This window comes from Platichthys flesus, chromosome 2 (genome assembly GCF_949316205.1).
Source record: "Platichthys flesus chromosome 2, fPlaFle2.1, whole genome shotgun sequence".
NCBI lineage: Eukaryota > Metazoa > Chordata > Actinopteri > Pleuronectiformes > Pleuronectidae > Platichthys > Platichthys flesus.
The window spans coordinates 26,802,976-26,822,243 of NC_084946.1; the positions used below are offsets into that span (position 1 = coordinate 26,802,976).

The window sequence follows — 19,268 nt, forward strand, 5'->3', positions numbered from 1 at the left end:
CTCCCGCCGTCTGACGGGGCCCCGGCTGCTCGTAGGAACAGCTGTTGGGGGAAAATTCCTCCAGTTAGTCCGTCTGGAAACTTTAACCACATGACAAGTATAAATTAAAGTGTCAATCATCTACAGCAAAACTATAAGAGCAGACTAAATTACCTCTTGTCCGGGCTTACCATCCATCTGACTGTAGCAGCTAACGTGCTTGACAAAGATACCAGAGTAAACAGGTCAATACGATGCTAACCTCACTGTAACAATGAGGAAAGAAGCTAAATCTTAATCATGGAGTTGAGCTGGTGTATCGAGGACGAACCCATCTGACCAATCCCAACGTCTGTCTCAGCCGTCAATCAGGACATTTCACTAACTAGCTAACCTGAACAAACATCATAAAGATAAGATCTGAACCTAAAATGTTTGAAATAACCTTTGAGGGAATAATAACTTGATGTGAACTTTGATTGTAATTTAATTTGGTCCGTGTCCTGTTTGCTAACATGGAGGAGGCAGGGGATTATGAGGTATACTGCACCCAGCCCACCAGGGGCAATCAAGATGATTTGGCTTTGTTTTAGTCCCCTTTTATATACAGTCGTTGTTCTGTATGTTCAGCAAAACAAGCTTCACGTGTGTTTCCCCTCCGGTTTGGGTATTTGATATACCTGGCTCTTCGGCTGCCATGGTTGCTTGCGTGCACGTGCATAACAGCCTCCTAGGCGTTTAAGAAGTTCGGAAGCCCAACCGAAGAAGACATCAAGGAGAAGAAACACCTGGACGTTGTGCTCTTTCAAAAGAATCCACTTACCAGCGATACCTTTCCTCAAACTGAATCGATCATATTCAGCCTTCGAGTCAGCTGCACCTGTTTCACACTTCATCCATCAGGCCAACACCATTAGCATCAACACTCTGTCCTCAACGAACATGTTGTAACAGTGATAGGGAGGAAAATGGAGGTTATAGGTATTCTAACCCCCCCCCCCAAAAAAGTTAATAACGTTGCTGTTCCTCACAGACAGGTACTAAGCCAACGTGTCTCTATGGTAACTTATCCCTCAAGATGTTAAATTATACATTCCCAACATTTATGGCGCTTTAAAATATACCTTGCTGGGTGTGGACCTTCATTCTTCAGTTTAGTCCAAACCACGCACCAGATCTTAGCCCCAGGAGGTATCAGATCAAACTGAACCATGGTTTGTTTTCATTGCAGTGTGATAGTTTGCACTTCAAGGCCTATCACAGGAGGATGAGTCAGCATTAAACAACAGAAGAAGAACAAGAAGAGGCAGCAGGATTGCTTTTGTAGTTGAAAAACAATAACAAAGGAAGTGAAGTGGATGATTCATTTTATCCAATCACAAAGAAGCACAACTTTTTTCTTCTATATGCACTCGATTCAAAAAAATTGCTAATAAAATAAGTAGTCTACAAACCAATCAGTGTCGAGTATCAGTGTACGCAGCCCACGTAGGTGATGACGACAGGAAGCACATATGTCGAACCAGAACTGACCAGATCAAATGGAAACAGCGGAACAAACACATGAAGTTTGGTTCAGACTCTGCTGATGATCATGTTATTCAGTTTTCAGGAACAACTTACTCTGTGATGCTCTCAGATCCTTCTCTGCTCCAACAAACAGCCTCTCGGCCTGAGTTCAGAACATCCATTAAAAACCCCTGATGCTTTCCTCACCCGGACATGTCTGGTCCTTCTGGTGTCCTGCTGCCAGGACTCATCACTGCCAGCTCCTGTTTTCTCTCAGAGAGAACAAGAATTGAAAACATCAGTATTTTCTCACACATCCATTACAGAGAAATGTTTTCAGACCTCAGATGGGATGAAGAGCTCAGCCTCTCATGAAACCAGCCTATATTACGGTTCAAAACAATCAGATCGAGTATGATGGGATGGAAAATCTCTGGGCATCATATCACTGGGCTGCTTTTATTGAGCGGAGCAGATGTTGAACTCCCAGAGAGGGTGTTAGTGTCCACTCTCGGATTTCTGTTGATTCACTCACTGACAAGTCCAGAGCTCAGATGTGTAAAGGCTGTCATACAGTTTATTGTTGGCGACAATAAACATGTCAAACATCTTTCAAATCTGAAATCACTGACCCATTTTCTTAATCTCTTCCTTTCTAGGGTTTTTCCATCAGACTTGAAAAACCACCACTGTGACAGAACATCCTGTGAGTCTCCTGCAGCAGCTCTGTGGATTATGCATCAGGGCGACCCACTGTGACTTGTCTTGACACACCCATTATTATGAAGGCTTACAGAGAACAACAGCAGCAGGGGGTTGACACATGTCAAACGCAACAACTGCTTTAGTTTGTGTTTTCTGACAACGCTGCACGATAGTGGCACGTACGTTTCATCGTGACCCATGTGGTTTGATTCCAACAACAAAGCTGAGTCTGGAGAGCTGCTCTTTTTCAGAGGAGGATAAATTAACCAAATGTGCAGCAAAAAAAAAAAAAAAAACAGTTACTCGTCAACGTCTTTTTTGGAATGAAATTAAAAGTTTTGGGGAAAAGTACAATTGAGCGCTTTGCCAGACTTCCTGTCCCTTGGCCTAAGAAGTTTTCCGCTTATGCGTCTTTTTCTTTTCAGCAGCGTGCCAAAGATTGCTACTCATTACTGCCCCCTAAAGCTGCAGGGATGAAAAGTTGTCTGTTTCTTTGTGCTCTACTATGTACAAAGTCAGGGAAACATGAGAATCCCCCTTCTCTGCTGGGCAATGGCATTGTTCCCCTTAAGTCGGGTTGGAATATTTGAAATCAAACGAAAAACTTTAGCGTTGGAAATGAGACTCACCAGAGACAAGTCCTGGTATTGGCCCAGAGACAGCAGTTCATCAAACCGGCCACTAGTTGGCCCCAGGGAGCATTACATTACATGTCATTTGGCTGATGCTTTGGTCCAAAGCGACTTACAATTAGTACACTCAACATTTATGAGGGGCCATTTAGGGGTTCAGTATCTTGCCAAGGACACTTCGGCATGCAGATGGGTGAGAGTGGGGTTTCAACCCTCTTGTTGGAGAGCCATCACTCTAACCACTAGGCCACACCGCCCCATGGTGTAGAATTAATTTAGCTTTTCGCATGAACACGGTTTACATCTTCTCAGTATGCAGTTATGTTATTTCATCAGGCGGCCTCTAGTGGCTGGAGTAATTTATGACAGGAGCAAATAAGGAAGTTGAGGAAGCAGGTAGTATTGGATTGAAGTTCAGATGGTTTCGTTCTCTGTCTATAAACCATCATCTGTTTCTTTTATCAATGACTTTTCTGTAACATGCTCAACAGGATGATTATGGCTTGAGAAGTGGTTTTATTGGCTGGAGGTCTCTGCTGTGTGTCAAATTGAAAAGGAAACAGTGGCCGAGCGTACACAATCTTATTTTTATTGAAGAGTAAGAGTAACAGATATGAATAAAAGCATCTACAAAATGGCAGACCCAGAGGTGATGTGGTGAGATCTGCTTTCTGTCAGTGCTTCAGCATCTCATCCTCACATCCGTCTGTCGTCCAGCTGTCGGCAGTAATCCTTCTTCCTCCCTCCCACCTCCGACCATAGCAGGGGCCTCATTCAGAAAACAATGTGCATCCATACCCAAATGTATTTGTGCACGGAAAACCAAAAACATGCCGTGCACTGAGAAATAGTCCGATTTTTCCACCTGTGCATGTTGCCACCTGCAGGCAATGTTCCCCTTATAAATCAGTCTACCTGGGAATCTGTGCATGTGGGTCAGTCACAAGAGGTCAATGCAAAGAAGTTTATTAATGTTGATGCACAGAAATTAGCCTGTTGATCAACAGGTGCTGTTTATGGTCGATCGTGACCATTAACGAAATGGAGACCAACAAAAGGAAGTTGTGATTTCTGATTGTGCGAGTTGTCAATGGTTTAATCACATTGATTTGTACATTTAAACAATCCATATTTATATATATGTGTGTGTGTGTGTGTGTGTGTGTACACATGTCTCCAGTTTTCGAAGTCAAAGGAAAAATTCCTCTGACAAATTTATAATAATCACATGTTTACAAATGTGAAACCTCTGCCCAAGGGTGAACGGAACCAAAGATCAGAAACTCCAGGACAGACCTGAACCAAGCAAGATGATGTTGAGCAGGAGCCGTCATAAATAATGACCTGGCTCCCTGTAGTTGTTCCTTGGAAATCGGCTCATGGGAATTGGATTTTATCATCGTTATTTATGGCAAACAGCACTTGTTTTCATTTGATGTGACAGATGTTGGACGAATATGTTCGGGCCCACCCTGCTTTCAGTTGTACTCGCGCTTAACGTGCTGTAACATAATTTCAAGCTTTTAAAATGTTAAAATTTAAAACGTTAAAATTAAACACTAAGTTGACACAGAACTGCCGGGGTAAAACTACTGTTAATGAAGAACAAATATTCACTTTTCCCTCCGGTTTGGTCACCACCATCTAAAGACCTTTATCTACTGTGTTCTTCTTTCTAAACCAGTTCATCACTGATGGTGCAGAGAAAGTTGTTGACATAATATCTGCCATGAAAATCACCTACACAGTCGATATATAGTTAAATCAATAATGAGCTAAACAGTTTTACAGTTGTGTTAATTGTTGATGGATCATTTTACATCAACGACATGTTCATTAAGGTCTTGAAGACATTTAATGTTAATCCACAATAATGTTACTAAAAATTACAAATGAAAGATTAATTTACCCTGATTGATAAAACAATATAGCCCAAAAATATTGAATAGCAGCATCTTATCGTTAACTTCTATATATATATATCAAAAGTTTAATTAAAATCGGATTGCAACAGTTTCCTCCACAAAACATTTGACTTTGTGAAATCGCCTTTTTGCAGTTTGACAGACTTCACAAAGTTTTACCGGCTCCGACAAGTAGAAAAAGAATTGATCGTTTTACTGGTAAGATATAAATGATGGAGACGTTGAACACAATGTTTTTCTTTCGATATCAATATCCTTGTTATTCTCAGTCAGTCCGATCACAGCAGGATTAGTCTTATCCCCCATTACAGGCACCAGTTAAAAACCTTAACCAGGCCTGAGTCAATGGGTGTCCAGACTGCTGATGTGAACTGTCTGTTTTCAGAGATGCATCTGATTATAAAGGTCTACAGAGCATTACTTGGCACAGGTACAAGGACAGTACAGGATGAAGATTCCCTTCTCCCAGATCATCTGAGTAAATTCTATTTCAGGTAAGATTGGAGGTCAGATGAATCACTGAGAGCAGCAGACTGATCTCTGTCCTCCGGGCTAAAGCTCTGCAGACAAAACAACAGGAAGGCTGCAGGACCATGTGTCTGTGTTCTCTTCCAGGTGCTGAGCCAACCAGCTCTGCTCTGTGTTCAGATGTGGGCTCTTGGGCGAAGCGAGGGTCCTGCCTGTTTTAAAGCACGTAAACAGCAGGCGCATTGTGTAGCTGCATGCAGAAAGTAACACTTTAAATCAAACAATTTCAGTGCTAACAAGTGTATTAGCTCTTCAGACGTATTACAGTACATATCTCTGTATAATAAAAACAGTTTAAGTTATTTTCTAGGTATATTCAACTATTTATGTGATTAGTTTCGTCCGTTGAAAGGCAGATTCAAATCATTGACAAATTGGTTCTTTACTATGTGCCTCCACTCTTTCCCTCAAAACGGAGCATTTAATAAATTTACACTGGATCAAATGTTCCGTTATTTACACAGTGCAGTTTATTTTTGATTGATTCTCACACACACTGTGCAGCCACTAGAAATACTAAGGCAACACCTGTGTGTTAATCCACCTCTGAAAATAATCCCCAACAAATACACAATTTTCCTCTTGCTTGAGAAGCAAATAATTCAAGTGCCTGGCAAGATTGGAAATCTAACTTGTTTTTAAAGAGTTCTGTCTGAAGTCACGACCCACAGCCGATTCGAGGGAAGTCAGACACATGAGACAAGCTTTGTTAAAATAAACGTGGGCTAAAAAAGACAAAAAACATTGAAAACATAGTAAAGGACTTTATTCTTACAAAGGTTTATAAAATGTCTGATACTCACAAAAAAAAGTTATTGTACGTTCATCTTTTTCTGTGTAAAAAATAAAGCAATATACAAAATGGTTTGAGCATAAACTCTATCTATGCATGCTAAAAGCTCAAAGTAAAATAGAGACTTGTTTAAAAACCTTTTATTGAGGAGTTTGATTGCAGTGCTACAGAAGTCACACCCTGTCGGAGTCTTCGGGAACGTTCACTGTGCTGCAGGCCTCTGTGATAAAGTGCTCTCATGCAGTGGACTTCAGGCAGACTTACACATCATGGACCAAACCCAGAAGTGAGTCCCCTCACTTCACGTAGCCTGCTGCAGCATGAAGTTCTGCCCTGTGAGCCCGGAGCCGGGTCGGCTGCACGTGGCCCCTCAGCAGCGGGGGTTGCCCATTCGACAGACACACACAGTTCTGAAGAGCCGACAATGGCAGAAGGCACAGAAGTCACAGCACACGTTGCCGGAGGATTTGCAGCTTCCCCACAAGGGAACGCAGTTCGCCGGGGGGCGCGGCCGCCTCGCCATTTTTTTCTGACGGAAAGGAAGAGAAACAAAACATGTGGTGAAACTTTGGAAGCGGTTGGTGTTCGTGCTACATCATCAAACTACAGATGAAGATATTTCAAATGAGGTTCAATGTTGTTTAACTCAGTCCTCATTAAACTTTCTAAGGAAGTGAAATGACCTGAAAGTATCTTGTACCTCTTCTTCACCTAAATACATTGGTAAACTTGGGGTTCACAAAATTAAAAACACTAACTTTACTTAACAAATGTATTTAAATCCAGAATGGTCGAACAATCCCCTTAAATCCAATAATGATGCACCAAGAAAAAAAGGTCTATGTTCACCATTTTCATTTCTTTTTGGTTTTATACAAGATCTGTTTTGGTTTCTCCTTGGGCTGAGTAGCTGATGGTTAACTGTGTGGCCTGTGTGTAACTGAAAACAATGTTTTCGAGGGATCTTTGATTCTGTTCGGACGGGACAGGAAGCCTCACATGAATTGTAGGTCCACACACCGTTGAGTTTGTCATTGTGCTTTATCCTCCACGTGTCGTAAGTTAAAAATAGTTTTTTTATGATCAAGGTCACAGAGGAGAGGACTTAAGTTTTTTCTGTTTTTTTTTTTACTTTTCGACCCAGCTCCTTTTGATTCTTCTTATTATTTTTGACACCCGTTCCCACTTCATCAGTCACATTAACCTCCTCTCCCCTCGCCTGCACATCGTTCCATGATCAACTTTGGACTTTAAGCTTCCTCGTGAGTTTGTGTTTCATTTTCCTGAACTTATTCTTAAGTTCTTCCATGTGTTTTGCTGCCTGACGATTAATTTCCTGCTTGAATATCAGTTCTTTTTTTACATCCCTTTGCACGGAAGCCTCTGCCCTGAGAGACTGTCCCTGTCTTCATCACCCATGCACAACAATATTCACACAACGAAAACAAAAGATTGTGAAAGAACAAGAAATAAGATTTGACCATGAGATAAATTTTTCTTCGACTTTGGAAACAGTATGTGTGGTAAAATAATCTCAACTCAACAGGTGGGCTTTCATTTGGGATCTCAGTTAAACAGACCTTTTGAATTGTGGTCATTTTGTAACACATGTGGATTTACTTTACAAATGATAAAATATTGATGCATCCTTTTTACAACAAACACAATCACATGCTGTCAAGGTTTATTGTGTGCTCACCTTCTTTTGCTTCTGTTTCTTTGCTCTCTTGCTCTTGACTGATTTGGGTAACTCTGAAAGAGAACATTAGAAAATGTAAATACTGAGCACTACATATATGTATATATATATATATATATATATATATAAAGTTATAAAGATGGACGACTCCTCTACACCTCCCCCCACTGTCGAGAAAAAAGCCAAAGTATTTCAGATACAAAAGCTGCCATCTTGGACATTTGGAGCCAGATTCTGTGCTGTAGCAATTGGGGGGGGGGCCGTTAATGCATGATCGACCAATCATGAGTCAGTCAATTAAAGTCAGTAAGTAAAACTAATCTTTCTGGAAAAGTGATCAAACATCAGTGTGATAAGAACGATTGAGAAACTATCCTTGACAAAAATCAGTTTGCTGTGTAAAGTGACTTTGAGTTGTGTCCGTGTCCCACCGGCTAACATGGAGGAGACAGGGTGTTTACAGTTAAATTAATAGAGTTTGGCAGAAAATAAAATGAAACTTACCCATGATTACGACAGGGGGTGAGGCGATGTCGAGGCTTTGGGACACGATGTTCGACACAACCACCTTATTGGTGGAGAGTCTCTCGTCAGCGATCATGTGGGCAGAGCCCAGGAAGGACTCTGTGGTGGCGAGGACAAAACAGCCGAGCAGCAGGAAGGAGTGCATCTTTCCCTGGAGCAGAAAAAGGAACAATACAAACTTTCATTTTAGCAAATAGGACGCTCAATTGATTCTGGTACAGAGATGTGTCGTGAACGTCTTGTGTCAGGACCGTGTGAGATGAGTCTCTGCTCGCTCGCCCTCAGCATCGCCTCAACTGTTTGTGTGCTCTGACTTTTTGGAAGCCGGCTTCAGTAACAGTTTAGAGAAACAGACTCCTGTTGCTTTTTCAATCGTTCCAATATGTGTTGCCATCCACAAAATCCCACATAATAAATACCAGGTGGTTCTTTGTTAAGAGAAATAACCAGTCTCCGATGTTTCTTTGCGAATTTAACACAACGCTTCTCGATTGTCATTGCAAATAATCACGTTCTCCTGTTCCCTGACAGTTGTGCGATGCTGCTGCTGCTGCCTCGCCTCAGGCTTCATCAGAGGTTCTTCCTTCTCAGCTCGTGATGGTGTCGGCCGGTCTCAACGAGCATTGAAATAAACTCTGATGTTTGAACGCAGCTGCTGAGCATTGGCAGCGAAAAGGTAGAACAAAATATTTTCTGGTTTGGCTTTCTCCTACTGGCAATAAATGATACGTTCAATCCACTCTTTGTGTCACAGGTTTATTCCATTACAACTGTAACATCCAATCTGATTTCACACTTTCCCGGCGCCACACAGCAGCAGCGACCTTTCGTTGCCTTTGTTGTATTCTTAGAAACCAAAGCGGGAGGTGGGCAGACGTTTAGCTCACAGATCAGCAGATGGTATGATCATGTGTTCAATAACAAAAGAGCACGAGTTACGATAACTACCTCTTTAAAAGTTCTTCAGTTTTAATTGCTCCCAGATGGTCCTTTGATCCACCACAGTGGATTCTCTTAAAGAAGAGATTTAAGGCCTAAATATTTTATTTATCAAACAGCCCTTTTCATCCCCTGATGGAGCTCTGCTGGTTCCAGGGATGATGCTTCTGCTGTTGGACCCACACACGATGGAAGTCTTAAGCTTCTGTTAAAGGTCCAGTGTGTACGATTTAAGGGGACATATGATGTTCTCATCTGTCTGTAATTACCTGAAACTAGGAATTACTGTGTTTGTATTTTCTTATAATAAGTCCTCATCTACTGTATATAGGAAGTGGGTCCTCTCCCACTAAAGCAGCCATGTGTACCACCAGACTAACAATGGACCAATCACACATTGGTAAATAAAGATGGACAAAGATGATACCTGCCCAAAAGTAAAGCCACATATCTTGATTGACCCCTGGTGGCTAGTATAGGTCATTAACCCATCCTCCATACAATCCATATGATGAATGGTTTGCCTGGATTAGCTCCGTCACTGATCGCTACGAGCAGATTGTCTCCAAATGACGTCTTTGGAGAAATGTGATTTATTTTCAGCATATCCATAAAAAAGCTTTTATCATGTGATGTCTATTGCTATTATCTTTATTTTTATTATTATCTGTGTTATTATTATTGGTTGTAAAAAAAAGGTCTTGACGAATAAGGTTAGACCACCGCAAACCAGCACAATTATACAATAAGATAAAGGTTTGACAAAATGTTAGCTTGGAAAACATGAGTAAAATCCCAAAAAAACTCTAACCACACAAACAGAAAAACAAAATACCAGATAAATGTTCGTAAACCAAACTTAATCCAAAACCAGCCTGAGGAGGATTATGTTTAAAGTTTGGCAAACTGCTCTCAGCTCCTTAGGGAGACTCTAAAATAAAAGCTGCCTCATCACATCTAAAATCTAACACAATAAAGCAACTCGTCCTGGTTCAAACTCTGAGAAAGTTGACTTTAAGTACAAGTCATTATAGAAACTGGCGGCCGATGGTGAGGGCTTTAAACCCGGTTCTGTGTGTTCTCTCTTTCTGCCGCCGCAGACCTCTGGATCGCTGCAGCTCACTTTTGGATCGATGGAGAGTTTTTCATTAGCAGAGTCTGCTCAATGTAAAATCATGAATCCTTTTTTCCTTTACTCAAATGTCAGTGTGTTTTTTAAAGTGATAAAAAGCAGATTTGGAAACAACCGTGTGACCAATTTTTCTCCCTTGGCTTTAGAACCTATGTAAAAAAACCTCTGAGATCTGAATTTTGAGACGTCCACACACCTGCGTTCGACCACCGCTGCCACTCGTGTGTTTACTTGCTCTGTCGACATTAATGCAGATATTAAATCAAACATTTAACTGTTTTTGAGCCTCAAACGTGATTTAAAACTGAGACTTTTTAAAGGCCTTCCAAATTTCAACATGCACCAGAAACAACAACAACAATGTGTCTGTAAACCGACCTTCGGATTAACTTTTTCTCCATTTGGATCCAGAAAACCTCACAAAATGTGTAATCATCACGAGACACCGTCACATACAGTTGTGTGTCATCAGCATAACGTCATTTTGGTTTGATGTGTACAGGAGTTCAGAAAGATGAGGAAGCCCACAGGTTATTCTGGAGGCGACATTATCACTGATTTTAACTCAACTCTCTGCCAGACAGAAAAGAAAGTATAAACAGATTCCCGACAGCCCAATGCGATTCCTCTTACGCCGTTTAAAAAAACATTTAAAAAGCTGTTTTGGCTTCTTCATGGATGAGTGAGTACTTCTACAATGTCTGCCTCGGTGCTACGATTAGCCTGAGAACCAAGATGAAACGTGTCCAACTTATTGTTTGAGTTGTGGTTTCACAAGTGAAGTCTTAAACGTTGTGGGGGACATGCCTCGCTGCATCCAATGATTAACTCTCAACTCCCGGGTCATTTACTGCACGTCAATCGCCAACCCCCCCCCCCGTCTCCCTCAGCGAGCTCCATTGAATAAAGGCTTCTGATATATAGTCAAAGCTGCATGTAGATGGTTTCAGTTTTTTGCTACTTCAGTGATTCAGCGTCAACCAGGCGATGAACATCTGAACATCAGCTTCTCTCTGTTTATTCAAGTGTTTGTCAGCGTAATAGAGTTTGATACTGGACAAGCAGGAGAAGTGAGACAGCTGCTCTGGTGTGGGACGGAGCTAATGAGGTGATGGATGCTGGTAAAAGCCCCCCTGGGGTTTTTATGTTAGACTTCATGATGAATTGTATTTACAAGGAAGAATCATTGGAACCTGAGCAGAGAAAATAGAACAATGACTCTAGTTACTTTTAGAAATCCTGCCATCGGTCCCCTTATGACACCACAGTTAAATTCACTATAAATGTGAAAGGGTCAATAATTCTGAGAGTTTTGTGGTTAGAAAAATCTGAAATATTTTGTTTAAACATTTCATTCAAAAATGTTGTGTGTATTATTGTGTTATCAATTTAATTAAAGTCCTATTTTTTCTTAAGTGTCCATCTGGAGATAAATAATAAAATATCTAAATATAAAAAATAGAAATGCAAAGATAAAAAGAAGAAAGGAAGTAAAAAAATGCACATTCATGTCAACAAAGCACATCATACACACGCTTCAATACACATCCATCAATATATAATGTGTTTTTAAATGACCCAACTGGAAGGAGAAGGACTAATCTGGTTTATGGAAATATGAGCTGGGAAACTTGAGGAGTAGTAGAGTTTTCTTTTTTTCTACTTGTTCTACAGAAAAATTCCCAAATTTGACATCAACGCCTGTGAGAGATTAATGGAACTCAACCCAAAAAACTGGAGCGGCTGAAAGTTCAAGGTTATTACAATCGAAAGAATAAAATGTTCCCAGGTTCAATGTCTCAACCCTTTTAAAGTTTCAGGGAACATCGGAGCTGCAGGATTCAGGAGGAAACATTTGGTCTGATGATAATATTCATACAAGGGTAAAGCACTGGGGTTAACATGATAAAATTGATCTAAAAAATAAAAAAACTTCTGGATAAAAGAACGGAAATCAATTGAGGCACCACACGATCAATACTGCAGGGGGTGCCACAGCTTGCTGTAGCCGTGGCGGGGGGGGGGGGGGGGTGGATCAGCACATCCGTGTCCAAAGGGACGCAGGTGTTTCGAGCCATCCGTCAAATGTGTGAAGAAAATGAGACACTGTGGAAAATTTAACATCCATGAACCCGGGCGGCTCGGGTGTAGTTCATCTTTTCTACAAACAGGAGGATCACTCCCAACAGGGATCAGAACCCTCCGTGTGCGGGGGGTGGGGGGGGGTGAGTGGTGCCATGTGTGCGAGCTGAGAAAGTCCAAGAGGAGCTGCTCATCTCACGACCTAGTTTGCTCACAGATGGGCGAGAGGCGAAGGTCAAATTTCCCCGAGTGTGTAAACATACCCGCCTCCTCCTGAACAACCCAGCGTGTCTGAATTAATGTCTCTAAAAACCATGACGAGACAGCGGTGCCCAATTTAAAACCCGGACAGAGTTGCAGGTTTCAGGACAACTGCTCGATCCGATTGAGATCTGAGGAATTTGGCAGCTCCGTGAACCCGTCGTCGTGTTGCTCAAACCATTCCAGAATAAATTTAGAAGTGGCCCAGAGCTTTTGATCCGTCTCCGTGAGGCTACTGCCACGGGGGGATATTGTTGCCTTACTCGGTCTGTTTAGGTTGGAGGTTTATCTGTCCAAGTAGCATCCACATGGAATCCCAAGGTTTCTGGATCGGTCAGAACAACCCACACCACTGCTGCCAGCTTGCCCTTCCCTCTATCCTGCTGCCACCCCCTCCCCAGGTAAAGAACGCACATGATACATCCATCTTCTACCTATATCACTTTTCTATTGAGGGTAGTGGAGGGGCTGGAACCATCCCCGTACACATTGGGCCAGACGCCCTGGACAGGTGCTGATATCTAGACAAACAACCATTCAGCCAACAAGCAGATCAACTCTTATATTTGAGGTTCGCACCAAATTTCTGCTTTTGTTGGTCAAATTAATTTCTGACCTATCTGAAGTTTTGGTCAAACAAATCAAACACATCTTCCAAGGCACTCGGAATGCCCTCAGGATGCGGTGACCTGCCGTTATGGTGAAGATCTGACCCAACAGTCACATCATCACAATTCGGCCTTCGTCAAAGATGCTTGGACACATTTTTTGATAAAGATCCGTCAATTATTTCCTGGGAAATTCTGTGAAAACTTTGTAAAAATGCCAAATCTTGCAATTGTACGAATCCAGTATCTGCCCCATGATCCAGATCGACACAAACATTTAATCGTTTCTTCCTTGTCATTACACCACTTCCATCAAGTTCCATTGTTTGTTGTCTTGTTTTTTTGAAAAAACACACAAACCAAACGACAAAGGAATGGACGGAGGTGAAATCATAACTTTCTGGGCGGAGGTAATGATCGTGAGCATGAACTGTTGCTTTTCTGTGAGTGTCAGCCCAAAGACAGACGGTCATAACCCGCCTCTAGTTCCAGCCCCCCCCACCCAACCGCAACCCCCCCGTCGACCCTCAAAGGATAAGTGTTATCGCTAACGGGTGAATGTTTATATATATCAGATGCAGTTTGAGAGCAAAGCAAGTGCGTGCATGTCTTCTCTAATGAACACTTGTTGTTGCTGAGTCTATTGGAAATTGGTGAAATTCCACAGCGATGCATCAACGTTTCCACTAATAAAATCATCGGTGTTATTTGAAAATTGAGGAGCATTAGCCCCAATTACTCGCAGCAGGTTTAATGGCGGTAAGGGATCGCAGCTGCGTTGGAGCATCGCGTACTTCTATCGGATTAGAGGCTCTGTTATTAGATTAAAGTGAAGAAAGTAGGTGGACACAGATCCTGGAAGCAGAACATGGACAAACACATGGTTCCGCTTTTCAACCCGAGCGGTAGTTCTGACGATCCAACTGCTGTTTTTCCTCATCGTCCCACTAACAACGAGAATCAAAGGAAAAACCTTTATATACTCGTGTGTCGCTAAACCTCAGATAATTCAAACTAAATTCACGATATATAAATTGTAACGTCGTAAATTCCACGTGTGACGGCTGCAGTTAAAACACCCGAGGCTCGTCTGTCGGCCGATTTGACCGAACAACGTTTTATGTTGAAGTCGTTTCCCACAACATCGTTTCCCTACTGACTCGCCCCCCCGACTCTCTGCGCACCTGAAGGCTAACATCAACCAGAAGGCTCATTGAACCTCAGGCCCGGTGTGTGCTAACGCCGATGGAACGCAAAACCCAGGATTAACGCTCAGCTGTGCTTCGTCTGTTTGAAACTCTGGACCCACGCGAAGAGGAGGACCGACATCACAGCTCCTGGACATTTAGCTCGGTCCTTAACTCAGGACACACCAAGGTCACTCAAGGTCACTCAAGGGCTGTTTTAAGGGTTTGTTTTTAGGGTCAGGGGCTCGGAGACGTCCTGGACCCACCTGCAGTAGTGGGAGCTATCACATGGGGGGAGGGGGGGGGGGGCTGTGGATAGATTTTCGTGTCACTAAGGCGCAAAATCCCAAAGTTTCACAGGTTTATATTTAAGATAAGAATGAAGGTTAATTTATGAAAACGTGTCAAATGTCGATTTACTACTTTTAACTGATGCAAAATGGTTTTTAATTTCTTTTTTGGTATTTTCAAACTATAAATAATTTTATTTAAATAACATTTACTTTAAAACAGACCCTACAGTTATTTCCTTAAACATTAATATTAGCAGCATCATATTTTACATCTTATTTTATTGCAGAATACTGACCTCAAAATACACTGGGACTTATCCAGGCTGTTTTCAGGTTCACATATATTTGAGTGAACTCTGAGAACCTGTGGTCGAGCTGTTGGAAAACAATCAGCACAAAGGAACAACTGCTGCAAACCAAATGGCTGAATAACGACACCATGAAACATCGCAGTCTCTCCCCGGAGAGATAAGAAGACACAAACGTCACGTTCCCTTTTCAAAACCTTTCTTTTATTCGTCACACTTTTTTATTTAGTCTAATTTGATCGATTCAATCTTCCTCCTCAGTAACTATACGACTGTACAGTTTCCAGAATCCAGAGATTAGATTAGATTCAATCAAAATGGTGATACATTCATCTGAGTTCAATTATCACAGCTCTTTGTTTTGCCTGCCCTGCTTTTTGTCTCTCAGGCTTCACAGAGATTAAGGTTGTTGGCACTGAGGCAGCCTGAGACTCGACTTCAACAAAACTCTAACTCCTCTGCATGTTTCTAGGTAAATAATAAATCCTTAAATGTTAATTAACATTTAAGGGTCCAAAAATTACACTTTGGAACTTCATTTTTTAGAAATATTCATATTCATTCATGTATATTTATTAGTAAACTACAGTTTATGGAAAATTCAAGAGCCACTTGTATGCTACAGTTTTTCACTTAGAGAACAAAGATGTTTATGTCTGAAACCCGTTTTCTTGAAGGTTAAATTAAGTCTGTGTGTTTCTACCTCATGTCGGATGAACCCACCATGTTTTATGAGCGGAAAAACCATAAGAGGTACTTTAGAAATGAGACCTGGAGCCAAGCAGATATTTTCCGGCGACTATTTTTTAGTTTGTTCAAAAAGCACGTTCACCAAAAACATGGCTGAGGACGAATCCTCCATTTGTCCATTTGGAAAGAGGATATTTAGTGTTTGGTGAAAACAGCTGCCTCCTCCTGTGCTGCTGGGAAAATGTTAATGTGAGAACAATTCAGACTCAAGTGAATGTGTCCCGGAGCAAAAGCTGGTTTAAAAAATGGAGTTGGTTGTAATTCTGTGTGTCGAAAAATACATATAAAATCTGTTCAATAATAATAATGTTTTATATTTGTTCATTAAATAATATTGGACGGTGTGACTGCATCAGAAATGAAGCTGAGGGACACGTCCCCCTGTCCCTTTCCAAGCTCAGGACTCGTCTGGCTCAGGTATTCAGGGCAGCTCTCAGGAGAACGGCTCAGAGACTCATTCACATATTCAGCTGCTTTCTGGCTCTGAACCTCCTCTGCTCACTTTACATGTGAAGTCAGACAAAAGCTGAAAGTTGGCTCATTTCTTATTGTTGTTACAGTTCCAGCTTTTGGGATTTATTGTGAAACTAAGGTGCAGTTTTAAGTGTGTTGTGGAATGTGTGTTTACTTTCCCTCTCACAGTTTGGTTAGATATCCAGACTACGATAAAAAAAAAGTGTATCTTTGCAAACATGCAGTTCAGACAGTTTGCGTCTGTAAGATATTAATATAGTATTTTCATGAATGCCTTAATACTTGTAATACATATTTTCTAGAAGTAGATAGTTGGTGGAAATGTGCAAAAACTACAGGTCATTTATTCGGAGCCATATAAAACTGTTCACAGCTTATTTGTTTGAAGCAGATACATTAAGGTAAAAGATGTTTTTTTATGGCCAATAATTCATTAAGTATTTCAGATTTTATCTTGTTTATTTCTATTCTCCATTATTTAATTACATATTTAATATCTTCCAGACTGTTTTTAGATTGTTTGTATCTGTGTATGATTGTTTGGCCTCGGTAAATTAGCTTAACCGGTAGTTTAATTAGTTAATCAGTTCACTTAAATATTGTAATTACTCTAAATGTACAATTTTCTATGTAAAAACAATCTAGGCCCTAACATGAACAATAAGGTCAAAACAAAATGCAATTATTTGATCTTATAAATATACAAATGAATCGAAACAACAGCGAGAGTGTTTATAAAGAAACCTAGTGAAGAGGTCAGAGGTCAAAGCCTGAATAACACGTCTGTGGGGTCCCTGCTCTTAGGACCAACAGGCAGGAAACTCAGTATAATATTAACCACAGGTCGGTTTCCTGTCATCCATCATCTGCCTTTGTCAGGTCTGGACAAAGCCCCCCCCCCCCCCATCACCACACAGGACTATCACCATCCGCTCATCACAGTGTGACACACACAACTTTACAATAATAAAGTTGTGATTTAACTAAACTAATTTTTTAAGGTAAACAAGGAGCAAGGAGAATCCCAGTTGAGTTTCTCTCCTTGGATCCAGATCTTGAACCAAACTGTTTCTGGAGAAACTATGAACCTGAACATGATCCAGATGTGACTCACGACAAACTCACAGTCCAACGCACAAACGTTTTCTCCTCCTCACGTCTCTTTGGTTCTTTCTGCTCAACACACTCAGTTTCTTACACAATCTTTTAACGTGGAGCTGATTTACACAAGATGAAATATTTTATTATTTGTGAATTATATCCAAACAGAGGCTAGGCTACAAACTGATGTTCTGATATTTTCCTTCTAAAATGACACACAACTTGCAAATTATTTAAATTTCGCAGTATTATGACTATATTTAAATATTGTTATAACTTTATTTTTGTAAATTTGCAACTTTATTCTCATATAACCAAGACCATAACAAGTGACATAAGTAAACGTGTCCGATCACAAAAGCAGTAAATGCTTCATGCTGATAAAGCTCCGTACAAATCCACGTGTTTATGTTGACGTCCGTTTACTGTCGCTCAGTCTTTCACGTGATTAACAAGATGGCAGCCGCTGTGTGTGAAGTGCGCTCATTAACACATCGGACCCTGAACCTTCTCACCACCGTGAGAATCCAGAGCAGCTTCCATCAAACTCTACTGGTTCGGCAGCACATCATCGTTTATTGACTTTCTGTTGAAAGATTTATCCGACTGAAGTTTTATAGTTTGTCAGCAGTTTGTCAGCAAAAATAACTATTGTTCGTTAATTGTTTTAAAAGATTATAAAGATATTTAGGGAATTATTTATACAGTTAAAAGACTTATTTAGGAGTAGACGTAGATATACAAAAGTTTTCAAATAACTACTTTTATTCAATTGTTAAAGTACAGCGCGCACAAATATTAAAGTTTAGTAAAACATTGCGAATAGAATATTAAGATTTAAATTCTCTTTGCTCTTAGCCTCCGTCCAGTTCATCCCAAAACCAGCTTCATGGGGAGCAAGCCTCACACACACACACACACACACACACACACACAAACACACAAACACCTTATCTCTTCTCAGAAACCTGAAACACGATAACAACCTGTTATAACTCACTTATTACCACGTTTCTCTCTGAGTCCAGAACAACACACAGGCGTCTCCTCACTGCACATGGTGCTGTGAACCTGTGTTAAGACCTGAGGACGTGTATTTACAGCAGATCTGGTAAATAAGCCGTCTCGGTGATGCAGACCTTTTACTACCTGCTGGCCTGGGGTCTGTTTTCTCTGGGACTAAACACAGAGACGTCTCAACGGGCTGGAGACCTGGAAACGATCCAAACAGATCAGCCTCACGCAGATTCGTTTTATCACCGGGCCCAGATCACAGCTGGGGGGTGGGGGGGGGGGGGGGGGGATCCTTTAAAAAGCAGCTATTCTTTTTAACAAACTCACTAAGGATGTTTTTCTCTGTCTGTGACGTCCAGGATCAAAGCTCGAGGATCTCAGTTAGTGGAGTGTCTCTCTCACGTCTCTCTCACGTCTCCTGGACTGTTGGAACAAGACGAAGTCAGAAAGTGTCTTACCTGCGCTTCCAGCTCCGTCTGCAGCTTCTCTCCGTCCTCTGTCTCTTCTGTCTCTCTTCGCTGCAACGTCTTTGTGTCTCTGCCTCTTTGATCCACAAGTCCCCACGTTCCTCTCCTCCCTTCACCTCTGATCTTGTCTTTTATTTTCTCTCCCCCCCCCCCTCTCTCTCTCTCTCTCTGTCCTGCCTCAGTTTCCCTCCCTCTGCTTCCGTCTTTCCTTCTTTCTGCAAACCCCCTTTGTGCCCCCCCCCCCCCCCCCCCCCCCCCCTCGTCCTGCCTTGCCTAAGTAGAAGTACCTTGCCCTGCTGCTGATAATGAAGACACACTACGAGCTGTGCTCCGGAGGCGGGACCAGTGGGGGGGGGA

The 19,268-nt window shown here is 41.5% G+C and overlaps 1 protein-coding gene across 1 annotated transcript; it reads right to left on the minus strand.

Moving 5' to 3' along the window:
• Positions 1 to 6,029: 6,029 nt before the first annotated feature.
• Positions 6,030 to 19,001, minus strand: asip1 (agouti signaling protein 1). The gene is made up of 4 exons (XM_062411979.1): positions 18,903 to 19,001; positions 8,275 to 8,446; positions 7,771 to 7,823; positions 6,030 to 6,600 (listed from the first exon to the last, which is right to left on the minus strand). The coding sequence occupies exons 2-4, from the start codon at positions 8,438 to 8,440 to the stop codon at positions 6,442 to 6,444; spliced, it is 378 nt and encodes a 125-aa protein (XP_062267963.1). The 5' UTR covers positions 8,441 to 8,446; positions 18,903 to 19,001; the 3' UTR covers positions 6,030 to 6,441.
• Between the last annotated feature and the right edge of the window lie 267 nt (positions 19,002 to 19,268).